General features: G+C 54.8%; 11 protein-coding genes across 11 annotated transcripts; 6 read left to right on the top strand and 5 right to left on the bottom strand.

The window, feature by feature from the left end:
- Positions 1-923: 923 nt before the first annotated feature.
- On the bottom strand, positions 924-2,325 carry G647_06295 (uncharacterized protein; the record flags this gene model as incomplete). The annotated part of the gene is made up of 2 exons (XM_008730617.1): positions 924-2,147; positions 2,206-2,325. The coding sequence occupies 2 exons, from the start codon at positions 2,323-2,325 to the stop codon at positions 924-926; spliced, it is 1,344 nt and encodes a 447-aa protein (XP_008728839.1).
- A 1,405-nt stretch (positions 2,326-3,730) lies between these two features.
- Positions 3,731-4,632, bottom strand: G647_06294 (uncharacterized protein; the record flags this gene model as incomplete). The annotated part of the gene is made up of 2 exons (XM_008730616.1): positions 3,731-4,482; positions 4,560-4,632. The coding sequence occupies 2 exons, from the start codon at positions 4,630-4,632 to the stop codon at positions 3,731-3,733; spliced, it is 825 nt and encodes a 274-aa protein (XP_008728838.1).
- A 1,753-nt stretch (positions 4,633-6,385) lies between these two features.
- Positions 6,386-7,793, bottom strand: G647_06293 (uncharacterized protein; the record flags this gene model as incomplete). The annotated part of the gene is made up of 2 exons (XM_008730615.1): positions 6,386-6,746; positions 6,820-7,793. The coding sequence occupies 2 exons, from the start codon at positions 7,791-7,793 to the stop codon at positions 6,386-6,388; spliced, it is 1,335 nt and encodes a 444-aa protein (XP_008728837.1).
- Positions 7,794-8,606: 813 nt separating this feature from the next.
- G647_06292 (uncharacterized protein) lies at positions 8,607-10,313 on the top strand (the record flags this gene model as incomplete). The annotated part of the gene is made up of 1 exon (XM_008730614.1): positions 8,607-10,313. One exon carries the CDS (start codon positions 8,607-8,609, stop codon positions 10,311-10,313), a length of 1,707 nt encoding a protein of 568 aa, XP_008728836.1.
- Positions 10,314-10,427: 114 nt separating this feature from the next.
- Positions 10,428-12,236, bottom strand: G647_06291 (uncharacterized protein; the record flags this gene model as incomplete). Its single annotated transcript, XM_008730613.1, has 4 exons — positions 10,428-10,552; positions 10,601-10,735; positions 10,786-11,547; positions 11,600-12,236. 4 exons carry the CDS (start codon positions 12,234-12,236, stop codon positions 10,428-10,430), a joined length of 1,659 nt encoding a protein of 552 aa, XP_008728835.1.
- A 1,153-nt stretch (positions 12,237-13,389) lies between these two features.
- On the top strand, positions 13,390-13,761 carry G647_06290 (uncharacterized protein; the record flags this gene model as incomplete). Its single annotated transcript, XM_008730612.1, has 1 exon — positions 13,390-13,761. One exon carries the CDS (start codon positions 13,390-13,392, stop codon positions 13,759-13,761), a length of 372 nt encoding a protein of 123 aa, XP_008728834.1.
- A 510-nt stretch (positions 13,762-14,271) lies between these two features.
- G647_06289 (uncharacterized protein) lies at positions 14,272-14,391 on the top strand (the record flags this gene model as incomplete). The annotated part of the gene is made up of 1 exon (XM_008730611.1): positions 14,272-14,391. The coding sequence occupies one exon, from the start codon at positions 14,272-14,274 to the stop codon at positions 14,389-14,391; it is 120 nt and encodes a 39-aa protein (XP_008728833.1).
- A 703-nt stretch (positions 14,392-15,094) lies between these two features.
- On the top strand, positions 15,095-15,937 carry G647_06288 (uncharacterized protein; the record flags this gene model as incomplete). The annotated part of the gene is made up of 1 exon (XM_008730610.1): positions 15,095-15,937. The coding sequence occupies one exon, from the start codon at positions 15,095-15,097 to the stop codon at positions 15,935-15,937; it is 843 nt and encodes a 280-aa protein (XP_008728832.1).
- Positions 15,938-16,334: 397 nt separating this feature from the next.
- G647_06287 (uncharacterized protein) lies at positions 16,335-17,101 on the bottom strand (the record flags this gene model as incomplete). The annotated part of the gene is made up of 4 exons (XM_008730609.1): positions 16,335-16,451; positions 16,502-16,915; positions 16,975-16,989; positions 17,045-17,101. The coding sequence occupies 4 exons, from the start codon at positions 17,099-17,101 to the stop codon at positions 16,335-16,337; spliced, it is 603 nt and encodes a 200-aa protein (XP_008728831.1).
- Positions 17,102-18,378: 1,277 nt separating this feature from the next.
- Positions 18,379-20,170, top strand: G647_06286 (uncharacterized protein; the record flags this gene model as incomplete). The annotated part of the gene is made up of 4 exons (XM_008730608.1): positions 18,379-18,438; positions 18,488-19,099; positions 19,150-19,329; positions 19,379-20,170. 4 exons carry the CDS (start codon positions 18,379-18,381, stop codon positions 20,168-20,170), a joined length of 1,644 nt encoding a protein of 547 aa, XP_008728830.1.
- Positions 20,171-21,305: 1,135 nt separating this feature from the next.
- On the top strand, positions 21,306-23,324 carry G647_06285 (uncharacterized protein; the record flags this gene model as incomplete). The annotated part of the gene is made up of 3 exons (XM_008730607.1): positions 21,306-21,597; positions 21,643-22,160; positions 22,212-23,324. 3 exons carry the CDS (start codon positions 21,306-21,308, stop codon positions 23,322-23,324), a joined length of 1,923 nt encoding a protein of 640 aa, XP_008728829.1.
- Positions 23,325-23,461: the final 137 nt, after the last annotated feature.

Below are 23,461 nucleotides of genomic sequence, written 5' to 3'. Positions count from 1 at the left end.
GTGTGTGTGTGTGTGTGTGTGTGTGTGTGTGTGTGTGTGTGTGCTGGTCCTGCACTGTTGCGTGTTGCTTGGACGACGTACAGTAATCGTTGCATTTCACGGCGCACGCGTGGGCTGTATACGGAAGTACAGAGCACGGGTTCCGCATGGGGACTACCAGAGAATGTTTGACTGGCGCTTTCGATAACGATGGCCCGCGGCTCACTGCAGTAATCACTCAGCCGTCCGTACTCAGTCAGTTAGTTAATTGGCAGACATGTCCGTTCCACATGCTGGTCCAGAGCGACACATGCGTCCAGTCGGGCCGGCCGGTTGAACTTGATGGTCTGTTCTTGAATAGGGTACGCTGCCGCGAATCTGATTTGTGTAGATGCAGTCATCTATGCAAATGCTCCGATGTGAACGGAGTATGAGTATGCCTTAATTGATGAGTTCAGTAGGTTGCACAATCGCCAAGTTGATTCTCTGTGGCTGCATGAAGCGACGGGACCTTCGCTGAAAGTGAGCACTGTGCACCGAGGACTGTACCGTATTGTATGGAGCATGGTCCTGTTATGCCAGCTATTCCGCTCTTCATAGAGATTTCATCTCCTAAGCAAAGGGATGATTGATGACAAGACGACTTGTCTTGCGGTGGACGCATTCATCGAGCATTTTCGGATGGACAACAACGGTGAGCAAGCCGGAGGCTGGGATGGGAGCCAAGCGTTCGCGAGGCTGCGAAAGTCGGGGGTCAGAGAAATTGTATCGACGATGGGCTCGAATTACACTCTCCGTTCAGTTACCTGTGATGAATGGTAAGCACGAAGGCGAGGTGTGCTCTCCAACCTGAGACATTCCCTTCCCTTGTCTGCGTATAGAATCTGCATTAGACGCGCATGACATATGTGTGAGAGGCACCCTATCTTGATCTATTCTTATCATCACCACCGCCTCATGCTTTGAAACTTCCTTCGGAGATCACTGTCCGCGATATTGTAGACGAGGGCCTCATCAACGGGCATTGGAGCCAGCTTGGGCGGCCGCAACTCGTCCTCATTCATCAGTTTCGTTGCATCGTGGCCGAACAACCAGTCGAGCCTGGTCGAGTTGGCCCAGAAGAAGGGGTTATCCAGGTTATCTTGTCTGATCAGCTGGTCTCGCCGGTCTCTTTCTGGACCGTCGTACAGATGCCACCACGCCTGGAGGATTCGTGTATTCTTCGCCACGTGAGTCGATCGGGGTAATCTTTGCGTCTGGTAGGCGTGGAGCGCGTCGTGGAGGTCCTCATGCTCTCGAAGAGCTGCTTGTAAGGTGGCAGCATCCTCGGTTGCCTGAGCCGCGCCTTGAGCCAAATATGGCATCATCGGATGGCATGCGTCTCCCAGGATGGCGACCTTGCCGCTGGGATGGACCCACCTCTGCAGGTGGTCAAAGTCGGCGAGTTTCCATTTGAGGTAAGAGTCTGTGAGGCCACACAGTTTCCGCACAGGCGGGCACCAGTCGGCAAAGCGCTGGACGAGCTCCGTGTTGTCGGCCTGGGAGCGCCATTCCTCGTCGCCAATCGGGCGGCCTACATCGGTGTGGTGTGTTATGTCGATGATGATGTTGTAGAGCTCGCCGTCACGGAGGGGGTAGCCGACTGCGTGCGCCTCCGGTCCGAGCCAGTGCATGGCCAAGCCACTTTCCAGCAGAGGGCGCAAGTCTGGATCATTTCGAAGCCGTTCGGCCGGTACGATGACCCGGTATGCCACATCGCCCGTGTCTTGAGGCTCGATCGGGGAGCCGTTGATGGTGTTCCTGACCGCGGACTTGATCCCATCGGCACAGATGATAAGGTCTGCTGTAAGGCGTTCACCACTCGCCAGTGTCACGGCCGGGGCTTCAAAGTCGTAGTCCCGCACCTTGCTGTCCATCCGCAGGGTGATGTTGTTGTGTTGGGAGGCGGTCCTGACGAATATATCGATCACGTCCGCCCGGTGGAGGAAGTAGTACGGCGCTCCATACTTGGCCTCCACGTCATTGTAGTCGACGTCGAGCAGCACTTTGCCCGTCCAGTCAAGGAATCGCAGCCCACGAGCGGTTTGTCTCTTGATCTTGCTGAAATCGACGCCCCAGCTCCGGCTGAGACGCGATGAGTTTGGGGGAACCCGGATGCCAGCACCAACCTGGTCACAACGTGGTGTCAGTATCGTCGTGGCGTCACGAAAATCTGTTGAGCTTCACCCCTAGGAATTCTTTGACCCCTTCGAGGACAGTAATCTGGTGGCCATCTGTCGCAAGAGCCAGAGCCGTCGACAGGCCACCGATCCCTCCTCCAACAACTATCACCTTGAGGTCCTTCATTGTGTCGAGTCTTGTACGTCAAGTTGATCTCGTCACTGTTAGTGTTGGACATGAGCGTGCTCCGCAAGGATTCATCCTCTCAGGCTACTATATATCGATTTGGATGAGCATGTCCGAGAAGCACATCTTCAATCTCACCATTGGTAAGGCGAGATCGGAGAGTTCTCCAAGTTGCCGGAACAATGTAGCCGCGGTGAAACTCCTTGTCGAAGTAACCATGGTTCTTATTGTACGGTTCACCCCGCACAAGCTGACGTGGAGTCTATCCTCATAGCAAGACTGAGGCTCTTATTCATAGGCCCCTCGCTGTGCCAAATGTCTGCGAAAGAGACGCAGCGGTGCAAGCGTCGCAGCTGTGGTAGAAGACCATGTCACCCTCATCTGCGGGGCGTGGCATATTGACAACATCCTCAGCTCGCTCTGGGCCCCTGACTTGGCGACATCCATCTCTTGAGTATTCAAGTTTCACGATGGTGTATGGGGTCCTCGAATCGTGGACAATATGCTTAAGACTGGAACCCAAGACGTGCGACAATGGTGGCTGGCCTTAGGTCGATTCCTTTGCTGTTGACTCCTGCTCTCTTGCAGTCTGAAAGGATTGCGGAATGGTGCTTGCGAAGGGTGATTGATTGTATTGCAAACACAAGCCCCAAGGCTTCTCACGGCCACGATTCGCTAGACTCACAGAAGTCCTGTACTGTACGGTATGGCAAGCAAGCGCAGGCGTAGTGAAGGGCAAGGGCTTTCGTGGCTAAAGCGCAGCCGGGGAGGAAGCATCTACTGTTCTGAGAGGCATGTTAGTAAGAAATGCGCAGGCCGCTATCCAGCTGCCAGTGCGGCTCTGGCGCAGGCAGGTGAGGTCCTGATGTGCCTGAGGTGGCCCAGCGACTGTCCAAATGGGGCGCAGTTAAGGCTGCACGCTGCAGGCGCTGGCCAAGCTTACCTACGTCGGTACCTAGGTACCTAGAAGCTAATTAACTAGAGCCTGTGGTGCCTGGGCTGCACACCTTAGGCAAGCCAGGGTCAGCCTCGCAGCGGACCTCCACAACTTGCTAAACACCTCGTCACCGCGTTAGGTGCGTGGCATTCAGCCTCTGACAAGGAAGGTTCAAGCCATTCTGGACGCGAGGCGCTGCTCAAGCGAGAGGACCATAGCCTGTGCAAAGAGCCGGCCTCTCTCCAAGACGAATTACCTGATGGGTACCATAACACGATGAGTGGTTTGCTCTACGCTGAAATTGACACTTCTGAGTGGGTAGCACTGCATATGAACGACATCAAAGGCTGACAGGCAAGACCCAGAGCTCGATGACCAAGATTCCGGAACCCGACAGGCAAATTGCTCCCCTGACCCAGCTTCGATCCCCCCTTCACCTGCTCCCCCTCAACCATCCTGTTCAGGGCATCACGACTTCTTGGTCAAAACACCCACCACATGAACAACGGGGCTTAACTCATCGGCCTGTTGCACCTCCACTTTAGCCCAGCCTCCATCCCTGGCGTTGGCCACCTTCAAGAACGTATCCATCGTGTTCCGGGTCAGACAACACCCGCCCATCAACTGCTTCCACCCCAACAACATGTAGAACTGCTGCGCCAGGCGCGCCACCCAGTGGCCCGTGTTCAAGACGTGCTCGCAGATGACGAACCGCCCGCCCGGCTTGAGCAAGCTATACAAATCCGCCACGCTGGCCGCCTGGTCCGGCACCCCGCACAGGACACGCAGACAGACAATCTCGTCGAAGAGCTGTAGATCCGTCGACGACGTCTTGCCCTCCTGGATCAGCCCGGCCTTGATCAACGCCGGGATCATGGCGTCCAGGTCGGCGGTCGCGGCCAGGACGTGGTACTTGTCGCCCAGACCGGCCGCGCGGGCCTTGTCCCTCAACTTGTCGTGCAGCGAGACGCCCGGCTCGACGCCGTAGATGGCCGTGATGTTCTCCGGGTGCGTGAAGCGCTTGACCTGTTCTCCGGAGCCCGGGCCCACGTCGAGAATGACGCCCTTGCTTTGGGCAAGCAGAGGCGGCAGGCTCTCGGGCGTGTCGTCGGCGCACATGGGCCCAAACGTGAGCCACAGGTTGGCGAAGGCTTTCTCCTTGAACGACTCGAGGTCGCGGAGCGGTAGGAGCGGGTTTTTCACAAAAGTAAGCCCGAAGACTGAGCACTGTGTGTGAGCTCGACCACGATGGCTGGGATGCGAAGCAGTCACGTCAATGGGGGAGAAAGGTACTTACAGAATGCGCTCGCGCCCATGAACGGCAACGGAAAGACCATGCCCTTGATGTATTCGAGAGTTGTCGGGGCCATTGTGGGTGCTGCCGCTGTCATTATTCTGTTGCCATGGCCAATACTGTTGCCCATTGTATGACCTCCTGCGGTCAACCACTAATCTCACTCACCTTGTAGCTGGTATCCCTTGATCCACTTCCACTGTTCGGTCTCAGGTACTTGGCTGTGTATTGTGTTACGTCGTGGAGGTATCACTGATGTGGAGCAGCTTCGCTGGATAAATGCCGATCGGACCTCTCAGTACATAGCCAGGCCGTCGTATAATCCGGGGATAGCTATCCCTTCCACTCTCGTTCCCCAGAGGTCAGAGGTCAGAGGTACAGTACCTATGAGACCTAAGACCTAAGACATAAGATCCAAGATCTAGTATACTAAGGTGCTTTCTGCCTTGTCTTGTCCTGTGTCGTCCTATGGACAGACAAAAGAGGTTCTAATTAACATCGCTTATCTTCCCCGCCATGCCACGCCGCGCCATGCCGTATAAATATACTTTCGACCGGGCATCTACTCGTATCTGTCGCCTTAACTTCCCTCGGTACGCTGGACACGGTATTCCTAGGTCCTGTTCCTCCCCCAGTAAGTCGTCCCTCACGAGTGCTCGGATAGCGTGGCAGGTGACGCTCTACGAGGATCGTGTTCTCGCTTAATTGGCACCCTGTACTCCGTGACTCCGTATTTGCCCTGCTTTACTCCGTACTGTACTCGTACCCCACGAGTCCGCCCTATGCTGATCTATCTGATCTCCTCTCATCAACTGTTGGGCGCATTGATCTCCACACCAGACCAGTCCAAGCGAGGCGTGCGCTTAGAGACGATCACTGCTCACTGCCTACCGCTCACTGCCTACCGCTCACTGCCTACCGCTCACTGCCTACTGCTCGCTACTCACAGATCACACCGATCGAGGGTCTTCCATTCGCAGTTTAAATTCTGCTTGTCTTCCCTGCCGAGTTTGTTTGATTCGACACCTCGCAGTCCTCTTCTCTTCGACCATCCCGAATACTTTCTACCGCCCCGCGTCCCCTCAGTTCGGAGGGGCTGCTCACCTGCGAGTTTAGGTACCCACCGTTGGTGGTGTTTGTTCTCCGTACGGTACGAGTGCGGGCGCGTGGCTACGTACCCACGGTAAATACATAATGGCACGACAGGACATGACGACGCAGTACATACTCCGTACGCAAGGAAATGGCAATGACAATCAACTGGTACTCCGTGCTGAGTACATACCTCGACATTCGCATCGCGTACGAGGGTCCTCCAGGCACTCCCGGTGAATTCCTCGCACTCGCTCGCTCGCTCGTGTTGGGGCGACGGATTTCGGGGACTGTCGGGGTTCGGCCAAGGGCATCGTTGCCCGTTGCCGGATACCTACGTACTTAGGTACCTAGGTATGGACCTGTAGGTATGTAGGTATGTACTCGACTTGTGCTGTACTGCACTGCGCGCACTGCATACATTGTACTACGTATGTACGTTACTGTATATGTAACGTTCATGTCTAGCGTAGACTATATGGACTCGGCTGCATATACTCATAGTATTGCCCAGAATGTATTGCTCAGAATGTATCGCTTGGAGTGGTATCCGGCTCAGCGAACACAGTAGCTGCATTACGGAGTACTCTTCACTGGTTCATCATTAATGGGAATCCTTATTTGCGCGTTCACCCCTTACACGTAATGCAGTTACACAGCTTCATCTCCTCGAGGTGATCTCATCAAAACAGAAAAGGCCACATAATCACTCAGTCACTCGTCGTACTCGACGTAAGTCATACCTCCTGCTTCTCAGCCGCCGCTTTCGCCCCTGCATCATCCCCCTTCCTCCTCCAATGCCAATACCGCAGCGGTAATCGGCGATTGGCTATCCTTTCCCTGTCCCTGTCCTTGTCCTTCCTCCCCAACCGCTTCTCATACTGCTCCACGCAAGGCGCATACAAGAGCTCCCCCGAGAGAGCGCCCTTAAGCGTCCCTAAGCCGACGACCATCCACAGCAGAACAACCGCCACGGAGAAGATCGTGCCAAGCACCTTGAAGAACTCGCTGGGGATCTCTCTGGCCACAGTGCACGTCGACACGGCATACACGCCGAGCGGGAAAGTGAAGCCCCACCATCCCATGTTGAACGGGAACCTAGGAAAAGCCTGTTAGTTGAATTCCGTTCCTCGTTGCGAGAAAAGCGGTATGAAAAAAAAAAAACACTCACCTGCTTCGCGTGATGCTCGCGACGGCAAAGAATAGCCACACGAGACCATACCCCCAGATGACGAGCGCCACGACGAGGGAGACGCTATACACGATCCGGCCGCTGTCCGGGCCGAAATTCTCCGTCTGGGGAAACACCTCGGCGCATACCTTGCCCAGCTGCATGAGCGCGAAGCTGCCCTGCCCGAGGGGCCCCAGCGGGAGGAAGACCGAGACGATGACTTCCCTGGCTGGGAGCCGGTGGATGGTCAGGCGGTGGAAGTACATGACCAGGACGACCATGGCGAGCGGGAAGCCCGTGCCCCAGAGGACATAGGACGTGACGATCGTCCAGAGTTGGTGCTGTCGATCGGGGAGCACTTCGGCGACAATGCCGCCCGAGGCGGCGGCCACAATGGTCGACACGACGGGCAGGAGCCACGCGGCCGTCATCTTGGAGAGCTCGCTTTGGTGCATGTGCATGATGACAAAGGGCAGCCACATGCACGTGATGACCGCGACGGCCACGTCGATCCACCATAGCGTCCACGCCAGGGTGATGACCCATGGGCCCCAGTGCGCGACGCACACAAAGACAACCATGTTGACGATGGTTGCCAGGCCCATGGGGAAGGTCCCGCAGAACAATGATTGCACGGGGTGGCGAATCATGGCCATAAAGAGGCCGGGAAACATCGTGTACCGCAGGATGGAGATGAAGAGGAAGATGCCGAATAGGCCGACGTTGAGGCAGAAGACGATGACCGAGAGCCAGTATAGCCAGTCGCCGTTGTAGGGTAAGTTGTGCAAGAGAATCGAGGCAATGCCTGTCCCCATCGTCGCCGCAAACCAGGAGGGCGTGAAATTCAGCACCACCCTCCTCCATCCATGCTGATTTCTGGCGGAAAAGCTCGCTATCAGGTCCTCGGCGGCTGTATGCTGTTCGCATGTCGGACGGCCGCCTGGTACATCCTCATGCGTAGCGGCAGGGTCCATCGTGAGCGGTGACGCGAAGGCTCTCTTCAAGATTCAACTCGGTCTGGCGTCTTAAGGCTAGGGGACTTTCATAGTCCACCGCTGTGGATAAGTTTTGGGAGCCGACGTGGCAGACATCACGAAATGTCAGTGACACAGTTATAGGTAAAGGAGTCATAGCTTTCCAAGCGTGTAAGGATCCTAAACTTCAGCAAATGAGGCTTTTCGGGATACCGAAGCAACCATTTGTGGCGGTACCTCTCCCGCTCTTCCGGGCCTTAAACCCCCAGAGCTGGCGAGGCTGAACCCACCATCGGCCAAGCACGTGATACGGCTTGGTCCCTTTGGATGGGCGCGTGACAGCCATGAATCATGGGTAACTGCCTTCGCACGATGCTGAATACCTCGTAGATATGCTTTTCGGCTCATAGATTCGTCGTCTCGGCGTCTCTTGCCGATCTTCGACCAAAGCGCGCTGCGGTGGAAGTCGATCGTCGGTGACAGCGGCCATCTCCCGGCGAGGCTGCAAAGGCTGAAGGAAGCACTGGGCGCTCCGGGCTCCGGGCTGCCACGCTGCCTGCCCCGCACTCCGAACATCCGGCGGTCAGGCACTTTGGTCTCCCCCTGGGATCCTTCAGTGGCTATCATATCAACCTCAGATTCCCAGACTTGCTCAGATATTGGTCCGCGTCAACAAACATCCAGAGCCACCGGACTCACTTCACACACTGTATCTTGGTGAGAACCGACGGGCATGGTGGACGTCCAGCCTGAGAGAGCCACGCGTCGCAGCAATTCGCGCCGCTGACGCGTCTCGTCGGTAGCGGCTTCAATATGCCCAAGCTAAACCGTCTTCAACGCTTGCTCGGACGGATTCCATCGTATGTGACGCCAACGGACTCGAGGTGCACACCCGCGTGGAGAAGATTCGGCCAAATCAGGGCAACCAGCTCGACCAATCGGCACCCGCACAGACTGAGCTCATTATCCCCGGCGGCTTTAATTGGGTGCGCCGTTGGCGGGAGTACCATCATCGCAGCTTCGGTCCTGTATTGGGCTCCAGTTGCGCAAGCAGAGGCTCCACCTCCAAATGGGACGAGGTTCATCCGCCTGGACGAAGTTAGACAACATGGACGAAACTCCGAGCGGAAATGGGTCATGAAAGGACCTAGGGTGTTCGACATCACAGACTGGATCGCAGCTCACCCTGGCGGACCTGTGATTCTGCGCGCGGTCGGCGGTTCCATCGATCCTTACTGGGACATCTTCACGATCCACCACAAGCCAGATGTGTACGATGTGCTGGAGGAGTACTTCATCGGCGAGATTGACCCGAGAGATCGAGTCAACGGCCAGATCAGAAGTGACGATGTTGAAGACCCGTTCGTCAATGATCCGAGACGAGACCCGCGTCTGATTCAGCACACACGGACGCCTTGCAATGCAGAATCTCCCAAGACCTCTCTGGACACCTTCATCACCCCAACCGAGACATTTTACGTTCGCAACCATTTTTGGGTTCCAGAAGCGGACGAGGAGTCACACAAGCTGACGGTGGAGCTCCCAGATGGCAGTGAAAAGGAGTACACTCTGTCGCAGCTCAAGCGCAACTTCCCACCATTCCGCATAACAGCAACTCTGCAGTGTTCGGGCAACCGACGAAAACACATGACCACGATGGCGAGACCTGCAAGTGGCCTTCAGTGGGACGTAGGCGCCATATCGAATGCAGAATGGACCGGCGTTCGTCTGAGTGATGTCTTGCGCGATGCAGGGTTCGACGCTGATGATAGTGATTCCGAAGACGTTAAGCACGTACACTTTATCGGAGCTGAAGCATATGCCGCGTCGATACCAATTGAGAAAGTGCTCAGTTCGCGAGGAGATGTCATGCTCGCGTATCAAATGAATGGCAGACCCTTGCCGCAGGATCACGGCTACCCGTTGCGTGTCCTCGTTCCCGGCCATACGGCGGCGAGAAGTGTCAAGTGGCTCGAAAAGATTGTCCTGTCAGATGAAGAAAGTCAATCCCAGTGGCAGCAGCGAGACTACAAGTGCTTTGGACCTAACCAGCCCGCCAAAGGCGTCGACTGGTCCTCAGCCCCGGCCATCCAGGAGACACCCGTTCAGTCCGCCATCACCTCGATAAGGGACGTATCCCGCAGTGGCTTCAATGAGCATAAACAGCTGCAAAAGCCTGGATCCAAGGAAGCCGCAGTCGACGTGGTAGGATATGCGTACAGTGGAGGAGGCCGAGAAATCGTCCGAGTCGACATCAGCACAGATGGAGGACGCACGTGGCTACAAGCAGACCTGCTTCCAGACGAGTCGAAAGGCCAGAAGAGTTGGTCGTGGAAGCGATGGCAGGCAACCGTGAGCAAGCCTCCAGCGGGAGCTGAGTTCGTGGTAAAGGCTGTTGATGACAGCTATAACACACAGCCCGAGTCGTACGAAGCCCAATGGAACTTTCGAGGTAACTTGACGACAGCATGGCATCGAGTTCCGTATGGTGATGATGGTCCGCAGGCGGATAAGAGCTAATTGCCAGGCCGTTGTTGGTTGCAAAGCCTCTAGCAACATGACCATACTGCAAGAAGAATTCTTCGAGGGCTACCAGCCGGGAGATGACTGACGTCCATGGGGATGTGACTCTTGTCATGCCTGGAAGGCGGCCTGTGCCTGGAGAACGAGCTCGACGAGTCTGATCGCCTTTTCTTCTTCAAACCTCCGGCACATGAGCTGGAGACCTATGGGCGCCCCGTGAAATGCGGAGCTGTTATCTGCGCATCCATGTCAGCATCCGGAGGAATCACAGGTTGCCCACCTACATGAGGCGTTTACGGAGTTGTCTTCTGGGCTCAGCGGGACGAATGAGCTGGTTTTGGCGTCGAGGGTTTTATCGACGGAACCGGCTGGGAACGAGACTGCTGGGAAGTCGAGAACGTTGACAATCGCACTATACCCTGTACTTGCTCAACAACTACCCGCATTGCTTTTCCTTTGTTTTACTCACCAAAATATGTCAACGTATTCTCATAGCACGCCGCATTCGCACAGACGGGCATAATAACTGCATCGACCGGAATGCCATTGATGGTGCTCTTTCCAGTCGACTTCCAGAGCTTTTGATACTCTGCCTGGTACTTCCGGAGTGATCTAATCAAAGTCAAATACTCTGGCAGAGGTAGTGGCTCAGTGGTATCCTGAAAATACCACTCCCTTAGCATTGGCACGGGCGGCTCTCCACCCTCTTTGATGTGCTGTCGCGTTGCTTGCGCACCGTCGGCGCCTATGGTTTTGAAGTAAGCCTGTACCGCTGCTGCATGGGGTGGGGGGTTCCACCCCAGGACATGATAGTCTGCTCGCCGTAACGCGTGAACAATCGACCTCAAAGCTCGTCGAATAGGCGGCTGTGGCTGGACGTTGCCATCGCATTCCAGGACAGCAAATGTCGGGCGTCTAGGCATCAGCTCTCTGATTTTGGCTTCCCTCCACGGCATGTCGACCCACGTGGGATCTTCATCGTACGCAGCGGCTCCGAGGCATAGCCTTGCCATGTGTCGCAGTAAAGGGAAGTCCCATGACATCATGGCTATGGTGAAATTCCTCGACGGCAGACTTGAGTCACTTGAGGCAATGCCGAGCGTTGGCAATCGTCCGGAGGAAACCTTGAGGCTGAACAGACCATTAAATGCCGCTGGAATGCGGGCTGATCCGGCAAACTCGGTGGCCCATCCAAATGGAGAGCCTTTCATCGCAAGCAATGCGCCCTCCCCTGGTAATAGTTAATCAGCGATTCTGCGCCGTGTCATACCCCTGGACCATACCTCCTGCAGCACCACCGCTGGAGAGAAGCCCTGAATGTGGATTACGGGTACTTCCGTGTATATTGTTGGTGGTCTCTGCCAATGACATGCTTTGAGGGACGTTAGTCTTGCAGAAGGGGATGGCGCCCAGTGTCCGCATATGACGAACACTGAGCGACTCGGTGGCCTCAGTCTCCTTAGGCCCGAGCCACGAGATAAAGCCTGCGGCTGTTTCTGTCCCAGAAACCCGAAAGCGGTCCATGAAACTGATTGGGAGGCCATGGAGCGGGCCCTGCAAGCACCCTTTCTCACGGCGGTACTGGTCCAGTTCTCTCGCCGTCTTGATGGCTTCCTCGAATAACACCTCCGTAAGACAGTTGGAAAATTGGTGACAAACGGCAGCCCTATGGCAGTAAGCACGAACAACGTCCTCGCTGGACCAGATCCCCGCATGTATATTGGCCAGCGTGTCCAAGGGAGCAGTCTCCGTAATTATCAACTCGTCCTCGGACAGGTATTTCCGGGGAACATCGAGAATTGGCAGACGATCTTGCCGGCGTGGTATCTGATCGGGGCTGACTCGCCATGGCGTTGGAATAGCTTTCTGCACGCTGGCCCGTTTGGCAGCCGCCCGATTCTCCCAAGCAACGTGTGGCATAGTGAACTGCGCTTGCGGATGTCGAAGACTAGACTGCAGAGGCCCGCGCATCACGAGGACTAACTGGTTCCGACCCTGGGTGGTACGTTCTGATAGCGGGTGACGTACACATCATACCATGTCTCTCGCAGCCGCCATATCTCGCGCACCTGCAGGGACGGGCACCGAGCAGTGCGTCGTACGACAAGCCAGGTTTGAGGAAACGGAGTGTTAGCGGCGCTCACAAGCGGGTTTGCTGGAGCTTGCGTAGAATCGTCATAAACCGACCGTCAAGCACGAGTCACCGCAAGAAAATTGTTCCGCGGAGCAAGTGTATGCGAGATGGAAGGTAACGTCGACGCACGAAGCACGAGTGATACGCAGGAATGTCGCGGCTCCTATGGATGAGCATCCTGATAAAGCGCGTCGGAGTTTGACGCTGGTCTTCCGACAGGTTGATACATTAGCCGCCTCGACCTGGTGGTATAGTCTACACCAATGCTCCGTAATTATTACTGCGATAGGTATTGGTGATACGAGTGGACTTCGCCGACGTCATGGTCGACCGTCCACCTACGAGGTACCGTCTCACTCATCACTCATCGCGAAGTCACGCAACCACTTGACGCGCTTCCCAGCATTCTCGTGTGTGAACGACAGGTGGGACTAAACACTGCTTTGGCTCGAGACAGTGAACTTAAATACCGCAGGAAGCCCTGACCTGTGAGACGAGCAAATCCTCCAGACCGCTGAAACTGATCTTCTGGGAGAAGACACGCTCCGACCATCCACCATGTTCTTTATCGTTCCAGAAAGCAAGGCCTCGAATACACCTGCCAGCCCGCCCTCAGAGAGCCCATCGGGGTCGCCGCGTCCTGCAAAGCGCCAGCGCATGTCGCCAGATTCTGATGACACGTCCGGCTATTATCCAAAGAGAACACCCAAGGCCTGTGACCGTTGTCGGCTGAAAAAGGCACGTTGTCAATGGACCAGGGGAAAGATATGCGACAAGTGCAAACGAGACGGTGTTATATGCACAACAAATAGGGAATCAAAAAGGGAGCCGAAGACGCCCAATGCCGCATACGTCCAGCTGGTCGAGTCCCAGCGAGATTGTCTCCTGCGAGCGATCAGTAGAATCGTTGAGGATGGATTGGTGAAGGATAAAACCGCCATGGCTAAAACCTTGCAAGATTTTGGGATTCGAGCGGACGCTTTGAGGAAGGCATCGCAACACAAGCCTGAAGACGAAGATGGGGCCGACACCAGAGATGCTGATCTATACCAGAATGCCGCCGAGATCCAGGCTCTGCTGGACGGATACGACTCTAGCAACGGGATTGTCACACAGCCTGGCTCGTTTGTTGACCTCTCCTTCAACGATGGCTTCACACCGAATTACGCCTTGCCAAAACCCGCGGCAGACATATTGCCCACATTGGACACTACGTTTCTGCCGTCAATAGATGTCGCTGACTGGCTTATGCCCAATGGGCCGGGGGACAGCTGGCTTTCACCTGCCATCGACTTGGTGGCTGGCCGATGAACAATTCACAGTGGATGGTCGTTGCAAGTTCAATAATCTGTTTCAAGAGCTTTTAAACGATCTAACGATCGACATATTCAGTGCTTCTAGGTCGTGCCACAGCAGCTATCCTTCTGCCGGACACACGATACGGAGAGAGGATATTTTGCTTTTCGGTTGATTGAACGCAAAAATTTAGCGTGAGCGAGCCTGAGTTTCTGGGTTGTGGTAAAGGTGGGCCGGACTGTCCGTACATTTCTGTACCAGCACCGTACTAGGTGCAATGAATGAAACTGTGATTTGCTTTGAGACGAAATTTCTGCCTCTGATGTCCCAATATTGTCATGGTAGAGTCTGGCAAGTGGCAGGTGGTACGCCGCAAAGTCACTACGTCTTCGGGTCAAACTATGAGCCAGAGCAACAAGGAGATAAGTTCTTGTGACCAGATTGAATCAAGGAAGCCCTTGACACTGTCGTCGTGTCCCAAGAAGATTCGATAGATGTCCTTGCGGAACAGGTCCCTGTGCTCGCATGGCGGTGCTGCATGCCAGATGCCAGCTTGAAGTGGGAGAGACATTCCGGCATTGGAGCATCATTGGCATAGAATCCATCAACCATACTCGCGATGTGACCAAGGGTCGGTTTATATGATGCCCTTCTCCCAAGGATCAAAGGCAGAGGCTAGATCACCAACTTGGAGCAAATCGTGCAGGACCCGACTGGCCCACTTGGAGAGGGCTTCGGTCGGCGATCAGTGGCACTTGCCAGCCGAGCCCTTGACGGATCCATGCGAACTCTCAGGGCCATAGACGCCAAAGATGTCCCCTGCGTACCATCTTGACGCCGCTCTAGGGAACGTGCCTGCCCTGCTCAACATGAATTACTCAAGCAGCGCTTCACCCTGCTGTCCTCCTAGGCCACGCCACGCAAGGCACATAGAATCGAGGATCGGATGGGAAATGGCGAGTACACGATGATGTGGCGCAGGTCTTCGACGCAAGTCACCCCGTGGTGTTAATCATAGACATATACCAGGCTGGGTGGGAGAAACACGAGGAAGAAGGATCAAGCAAGGAAAGGCACATTGAGACGCACGAGGAGGCAAAGAGCTTCGTTGTAAAGCCGAATACTCCGCCGTATTTTCGCATTTGACCTCGACGTGCAGAATGCGAGTCATTGTCGAATGACGGGCCACTTCGAAATCCGTCCAACGCGGGACACAACCTCTGCAGAGCATGAGCTCCGTGCATTTCGTTTCAACAACCGCAATGTGACAAGGCAACGGGCGCTTCTCGACAACGTCCTGGTATCTGGTGCGCATTTCAAAGCTCGGCGATTCGACCGTCAAGCAGCGATGTCCTCCCCACCACTGCCCTTCAACGTGTCTGCCGAGCTCAAGGCCCTGAGACACGAGAAGCAGAACCAAGACCTCCGCCGATTACCTCCAAATGCTACAGTTCGACGCCGTCCGCTGAACCATGCACCGATCGCCGACTTGCGCTCTTCTGGCGCAAAGGCCCCCAAGGTCGTTTATGTCTCGCGTCGCACCCCCGCAGTCGCAGCGATCAAGCGCGTGAAGCGATATCTGACCAGCATCGAGAAGCGCGCTCTGCAGAATGCAGGGGTGGGGGGCACAAGGGAGAGGGTGCAGGGGCCGAGAAGTGCAGCTGAGAAGGCGAACGAAGTACTAGCGAAGAACAAGGAAGAGGTGCTGGTCAAGGCAAGTGGAAGGGCGATGGCTCAGGCGCTCCGTGTGGCTGAGTGGTTCCGCACCCACGAGAAGGACATGCTCTGTAACGTGGAAGTCAGGACCGGAAGCGTCAGCACCGTAGATGACATTGTGGAGGGCGATGGGGACCATGAGAATGAGGACAAGGACAAGAATGACGAGGAAGCAGTGCGGGAAGAGCAAGAATCTGTGAAGCAACAGTACGGCGACACAACGTTGGAATTGCTAGGTGGTCCCGATGTGACTACGCTGGGTTCAGCTGAGCAAGCTACGTCGACTGGAGATTCGAAACCCGAAGGTGCTGGAGAGAGGGACGATGGGGACACCAACATGGATGATTCGCTGGTGAAGCAGTCGAGGCGAAAGCGGAAGAAGCGGAAGAGACAGATGTATGAAGCCGATGAATTGCCCGAGGCGCGCATCAGATGGGTCAACACGGTTGAGGTTGCAGTTTCATTGCAGGGCTGATTTTCACTTGCCAACAGGCCAGGCAGGCTGGAGGGTCTCTGCCACGTTCGCAGGCTAGAGGGATCGTCCATCATCATTGAGCAGTCTTATCATGACTGACGAGAATGGAATAGCTGAAGTGTCTCGGGCACCAGCTCGGTGGCCGCAAGCTCGTGGGCACTACCTTTCGGAGGGCGTCGGCTGCAGAACTCCCATCTTGTATCTCATATCGATGCACTTCTTGAAGTTTCCTTGCTGGGCAAGGCCAACGTGGCAGGGTGCTTGTCGAATGGTGCTCGGGATAACCATGTGACTATGTCTGTATTGTACATGGCTCTTGGTCAGAAGCCATAGCATGCTCTGTCATGTAGCGATACAAGGATGCTGTCCTTCGACTAGGGTGAAATATCGAGGGCTTTTATGATTCGACCGGAGCAGGTTTTCTGAAAGACACTTTCTCTACTGCGACGTTCTCGTTTCCGTTTTCATCCTTGCGCAGCTGGTAGACGTATAGTACCAGGACATCTCCTTGGATCTGTCTCGCAGTCAGCCTTCGCATACCAATCAATACGGCCGAGCACGTACGTCCATCAAGCAGAAGCTTGGGATCGGCTCCTCGTCGATGGCTAACCAGCTTGTGCTAAATGCGCCTGTCGCGCTACCTGGATTGACGAAGAATTTCCCTTCCAGTTCATACGCTTCGAATTTATGGGTGCCTCCCCATAGCAGAACATCGACATCCATTTGTCGAGCTGCGATCAGCAGGGCGTCGGCATCCCCTGAGGGAATTACAGTGTGGCCGTGTGTAAAACCGATACGGAGTCCTCCATGCTGGACCACTTTTGACAGTGCTAGGCTCGAAGCCTCTGTATCGAAGTCACCCTTGACAATGTGTAGATCGGGCGCTGTCTGGCGAAGAAAATCATATGTCTCTTTGTCCGTGATGTTGCCTAAGCACACCACTTGGCCGATCTTTCCCGGCGCGAGGAGCTTGCGGAACTGCGTCGCAGAAAGTGAGCCGCATGCTCTGATCAGCGAATTCTCCGGCAGGGACAGACCTTGGGTGGAATCTCCTGTATCCAAGTGAGCACTTTAGCGCATTCACAGATACCACAGGCGAAGGCTTACCGGTGCCCGATCTGGAATAAATAGGTCGCCAATGACCAGCACCAATCTTGAGGCCATGCCTCTTCCCGCAGACGGTGCTTTCTAACAGAAACAATGCATGTCAAACGGCTCGCTTCGGTTGAAACCACCGGCCGCCGATGGGAGAATTCAGGCGGAATGTCGGAATCGCGAAGAGGTAGTGTTGCATTTGGGGGGGGATTCACCTTCGCATTTGGCATCTTATAGAAGGCGCATGCGAAGGACGCGAGATGCGAGAGGAAGGTAGGCCGACCACCAATGAGACAAGGCGATCCTTGCGTTGGTCTCGTGGGTGCAGGGCGTTGCGGCTGAAGCACTGCAGGCGGAGTACGGAGTACATCGCCAACACCAAGCTGAACGTCGGACTCTGGAGGCAACTCTAAGACAATTCAAACCCACGCCCTATATGACACCTGTTCCTGTCTTCCCTGGCGATCGTGCGTCCTCAGAACCTGTTGCCCGACGGCTTTTCACGCTCCATAACCTATTTTCGGCGGTCAAAATGATTCGCCCGTCTGGTATCCACCGCCACACACCCTCAGCTCACTCTCCAGACTGCAGCCCGACAAAACATGGCGAGAGCTATCCTCCTCCTCCGCGTTACTCCGTACCTATAGACTGAGATGCTTCGGTGCATATGCACCTGGTTGCCAAACGCACCACTGGGGCAATACCACCTCGGCGGGCTGCTGGCCCTGGAAACGTTAGTCACTGGCAGGTCGGAGTCGGGGATTTGAATGAGATTTGCCAAGCTGCGGGACAGCACCTCCGCGATGGCTCAAGCGCAGGCTGTGAGGTCTGGTCGGCTCAACTCTGTCATGAAAATGCCCCCTCCTTTCTCACTGTTGGGATGCCCTAACTGCATCCTGACCTGGGCCGGCTAGGGACCAAACGCTCCTCTCGATCACTACTAGTACTTTCTGCGAACCTTCCGTTGTGTATCCTCTCGTGTTAAACCTTCATGGAGGCCCTTGGTTTGGCTCGCTTGTGGTGTCATTTTCTGTTCCGCCGACCGCCGACTTGACAAACTATAACTTCGAGACTGACGCTGATACTGTCGGATGCCCAGTTCCGTTGCAGCTCAAACAAAGCCTTTGGGGGCCACATTCAGCTTTTGCAAGGCGTCAACAACACCAGTTATGACTGTGGGAAGGAGGCAGCAAGCTGGTGACGTGCCGGTGAACGACTTCTCAACGGCTTGACATCCCTCTCATTCCGACGCCTCTGGGCTGCATATTTGTCGCAGCTGCAGCGGCTCTGCCGCCACAGACACATCCATTTTCTTCCATCATTTGGAGTCTCGATGCTTATTGGTTATGGGTAACATTGGCAGGTCCAGTAGAGGTTGCACCCGCTGTCGCAAACGGAAGATCAAAGTAAGGAATGCCGCAACGAAGGTGATCAACATCATTGATAAGGTACCAGTGCGACGAAGGCAGACCAGGTTGCCAAAAATGTGCCCAGCTACGCCAACCTTGCCCTGGATATCCTTTCCAGCTACAACTCCAGTTTCGAGAACCCCAAGCCGGTCCATCTTCAGGCCCGGAATTAAAAGAGCAATCAACTGGTCCCCACTACCCTCAACCTCGACCCATCATCATCGCAGCCCGAAAGGCGGGCTCAGAATACCCGGCCAAAGTCAAGGCCGAGGACGACGCAAGCGAAACTGCGTTGCAGAACATTGCGCCTACCCAACGGTCAATATCGCCCCCATTACGCTATGACATTCCACATCAGTCGATGTGCTTCTTCCTCAACCTGTTCTGCTTCCAAGCAGGCCGCCTCTACTCCTTCCCCGTCCTTGATTTCTTACCGGATATGCTTCGGACCGCGGAAGACGGTTCTTGCGTCAAGAAAGCCGCCATGGCAGTGTCTCGCATGACGTTAGCTGATAGATATAGTGGCAAAGACGTGAGGCTGCAAACCGGCCGAGAATATGGTCAAGCCCTGCGCCTAACCAACGCCACGATTCGTGACACAAAGGCAAGCATACAAGACGAGACAGTACTTGCGGTTTGGCTTCTTGGACTTTACGAGGTGAGACGTGGCGACTCCGGGACAAGTACTCAACTTACACCCGGACTCAGATGATTAGTGTTGTGCTCACTCACGGACGCACAAACGCCGATTCCCCAACACTCGAGGAAGAATGGCAGGCACACCTATTGCATGTAAGAGGTGCCATGAACCTGTTGCGCCTTCGAGGGATGTCCCAGTTCACCACGGCCCGTGGAGAGAAAATCTTCCGCATCCTAAAAGCGGCCATTGTAGGTTGCGCTGATCGCTACGGCTTGGCAGACATGCTGACTCTTCCAGCAAATGCGACTTTTCATATTGACTTCGGTCTTCTCCAAAGACTTCGACAACCTTGAGATTGACATGTACCAGGACGAACACGAGTTCGTCCCTTCTCCAACAGCAAACAGAGCATCTGCGTACTTTCACCGAGTTGCCCGGTTACTGGAAAAAGTCAAACAGTTCCTGGCTCAAATTCCTTTGCAACCAGAGAAGACCAGGGCCATGGCGGAATTGTTCTTGGAGAGCGGTGAGACTGTAGACGAAGACATGGCAGGCTGGAGCAAGGATGAACCTGGCTGGGATATGATGAGGGTTCGAGCTCCGACAGCCGGCACGATGTGGGCTCTCTATCCGTCACACGCCCTCTATTATTTCTACAGCTTCTGGGTTTTCTTGTACTGGCTACGATTCCTCGCTGCTCGGTACAAACTGTACGAGGGCCTTATCGAGCTGTTGAAGCTTGATGTTGCGCAGTCTTCTGCAGAACCTCGGACAGTGCCCACCAGCGTTGACATTCGGATGTCAAAATACCGCACCATCATTCAGATGACCGCATCCGAGCTGATTGGTCTAACGGCATATGCTCTGGGAGACGTGACACCTACTGGCGCCTTCAATTCATCTATATCTGGCCAGCATCCTAGGCAGGGTTTCCAGGAAATAAACGTTGTTGCTGCGATGCAGCTTGTCCTACCACTGAAGATGTTGCAGCGATCTGAATACCTCACGGCCACCCAGAAAGGCGCGGTCGATCTGGCAATTTCGCATATCGGCGACGGGTTCCGACGGCAACCATTGATGTTCCTTTGAAGAGATGAACATTTCCAAGTTGCGGCCCCCTTCAGGCTCCACAAACTTTGCGCCTTAATGGTGGGCACGGACAAACAGTGAAATGACCGCAGGATTACACTGAAGCTAGAGCAGCAGAACAGTGCCCTAGGTTCAGTTTATAGCGCGGCACTCGTCCTTGGAACTTCGGGAACAGCGTCTACGAACCGCCTAAAAGCCCGACACGGCCACCATGCGTCGCAGCCATACGACGAATGCGAAAGGACCATTGGTTGTCCGCGCGTGTAATCAAAGAAGGCCACTGCCGTTCGAAATCCGGTCGGAGTCGGTCAAAAACGCGCCCAAGGCAGTCCAAAAAGTTCACGCATCCTCGTACGTGACATGATACGGTGATGTCTGGAGTCCAACAGTTCCTACTATCACCGGGACTCCACCCGTTTCCCCTCAGCCTAATCCTCATCACGGCAATGAGTTCTGCGGGATACGTAGTCTCATCGACCCCAGACTGTCCCACCATGTACCTCTTTTGTTGACCAGTCGGTAAGCGCAGATTGGCATCGACGCACCAGGAGTCCCGAGGTTCTTTGCGTGCAGATGTGTGTGCTACCGCTGATCAGAGGTAGTCCTAACACGGCGAAAGAGCTCGTTGGGAACAAAGGTGCGCCGTTACGGGCTCTGGAGTGCTTCTAATGTCTTGCCTATCATTCTTGAAGTAACGTCACTGGCTCAGGTACGTGCGGAACCAAATCAGAGCCTGCTATTCTCCTGCCAAGCTGGCACATCACCTGCTGGCTTGTCTTGGCTTGCACGGGGGTGGGGGGATCGCCAAGATGTTGCAGAGGGATGAGGGCGCCTTCCACTGATATCAGCCTCTGCAACCTCTCACTCGTCGCGGAGAGCTTGGCGAGATAAAGGCTCCCGAGTGTACGATGCTGCACAGCTATGGTTTTACCTCTAGACGCCTGCCTCTTGTGGAAGTCGTCAGAATCGGTCCAGCGATCATGAGAGCACCAAAAGCATCAGTCCTTACTGCTTGCGTAATCGGCCATGGAAGCATGGCCAATTTGACTGTGGTACTAATACCAGATCGCTACCACCAGCTATCCTCCTAGGATTTCACCTAGACCCTTAGTACCGTTGTTCGAACCCCAACACCATGTCCTCTGGTGCCGCAAACGTCGAGTCGGCCGAAGCTGCCACTGCCAACGTTCCTTCAATGGACAAAGGCGTGGTTGAGAACGCGCAACAGCACGACGAAGCACAGGCCCAAATTTCTGATAAAGAGGCGCTCAATGAAGTACTCGTAGGCCCAAATGGGGAGCAGTACCCAACGAGCGAGGAGCTCAAGACATTGAGACGGACTCACGGCCATGTGCCGTGGTTACTCTATACTATCGCCTTCGTCGAGCTTTGCGAGAGATTCGCCTACTACGGAACCACGGTCGTTTGTAGGTCGTTGACATGCGCCGGCGATCAATACTGACATGGCACAGTTGCCAACTATATCAATTGGCCCCTGCCTCCAGGATCCAAGACAGGATCCGCGGGGACGGATGGCCAGGCCGGTGCGCTGGGTTATGGCTCTCAAGCTTCCACCGGACTCATCCTCTTCAACTCTTTCTGGTCATATGTGATGCCGATGCTTGGTGGTTACTTGGCCGACACATACTGGGGCCGCTATAAGACGATCAATGTAGCTATCGTCGTTGCTACCTTCGGCCACATTATCATCGTCATCAGCTCGATTCCGGGGGTGATTGAACATTCCAATGCTGCCATTGGCGTGTTCTGCGTCGGACTGATCTTCTTCGGCATGGGCGTTGGATTCTTTAAATGCAACATTTCTCCTCTCATTGCGGAGCAGTACGAGGCCGCCCACCCAAGACCGATCGTCTACACCGAGAAAACCGGAGAACGGGTTATCCATGATCCATACCTCACAATATCTCGCATCTACATGCGGTATTACTTCTTTATCAATGTCGGTGCGCTCGTGGGGCAGATTGCGATGGTGTGTCTTCCTTGTCTACCTATCGCGCTCCGTCCGTATTGACACCAGCAGGTCTACGCGGAGAAATATGTGGGATTCTGGTTGGCATTCTTGCTGCCCACAATTATGTTCCTTTTCTGCCCGCTTGTCATGATCTGGTGCCGCAACAGATATGTAAGACATCCACCAACAGGCTCTGTTCTGTCTTCAGCTGTACGTCTCATCAGACTGGCCATGGACGGCAAATGGACTCGTCCAAAGGAAGTGGGTGGCGATGCATTCTGGGACCGGGTCAAACCTTCCAATATCGACAACAAGCCGTCCTGGATGACATTTGACGATGCTTGGGTTGAACAGGTTCGACGTGGCCTCTCAGCCTGTGCCGTTTTCACGTTCCTCCCCATCTACTGGCTCAGTTACTCGCAGATGACGAATAATCTGGTCACTCAGGCGGGCACGATGAAGTTGGACGGCCTGCCGAATGACCTGGTGCAGAACTTGGACCCGATCGCCTTGCTGATTTTCATCCCAATCTGCGACAAGTTCATCTACCCAGCATTAGCCCGGAAAGGCATCAAGTTCACCCCAATCAAGAAGATCACATGGGGTTTCGGATTTGGCTGTCTGTCGATGGTGGTAGCAGCCATCATACAGCACTACATTTACGTCAACGCCCCTTGCGGCAACAACGCCACCGATGGGGACTGCATCGCCGAACTTGGGCCCCCGGACATGAGCGTTTGGATCCAGACGCCAGCGTACGTGCTCATTGCGTTTTCTGAGATCTTTGCATCCATCACGTCGCTCGAGTACGCTTTTACGAAAGCGCCAAAGAACATGCGCTCTTTTGTGACGGGGTTGTACTGGTTCACAAACGCCTTCTCGAGTGCTATTGCACAGGCGTTCGTGCCATTGGCGGTGGACCCGCTGTTCACCTGGCTCTACACGTCAATTGCTTGTATCAGTTTTGTGGGCATGGTCTTGTTCTGGATCTGTTTTCGGAACCTGGACAAGGAGGAAGATGCGCTCAATGCTCTCCCGGAAAGTACTTACCGAGGCCGGAAAAACAGTATCACGGACGTTGAAGCGATCCGGAAAGAACAGAGTAGGCAGGCGAAGATCAGAGAGGTGCAAGGCTTCGCTCGCGGTCCTGCGGTAGTCACTACCGCTGAACCAAAGGCATGAGGCAAGGCGATCAGCAAAGACCGACATAGCAAGGTCGTGGTGCTACTGTCCAACAGTGGGAGATCCAGGTTTCCTCGCACGGAACGAGCTTACAGTTGGCTGAATAAATCTCACTTCTAGCTTTGGTAGTTTTTGTT

This window comes from Cladophialophora carrionii, assembly GCF_000365165.1.
Source record: "Cladophialophora carrionii CBS 160.54 unplaced genomic scaffold supercont1.5, whole genome shotgun sequence".
NCBI lineage: Eukaryota > Fungi > Ascomycota > Eurotiomycetes > Chaetothyriales > Herpotrichiellaceae > Cladophialophora > Cladophialophora carrionii.
The sequence above is the reverse complement of the archived record's forward strand: the minus strand, read 5'-3'. Positions and strand labels throughout refer to the sequence as shown.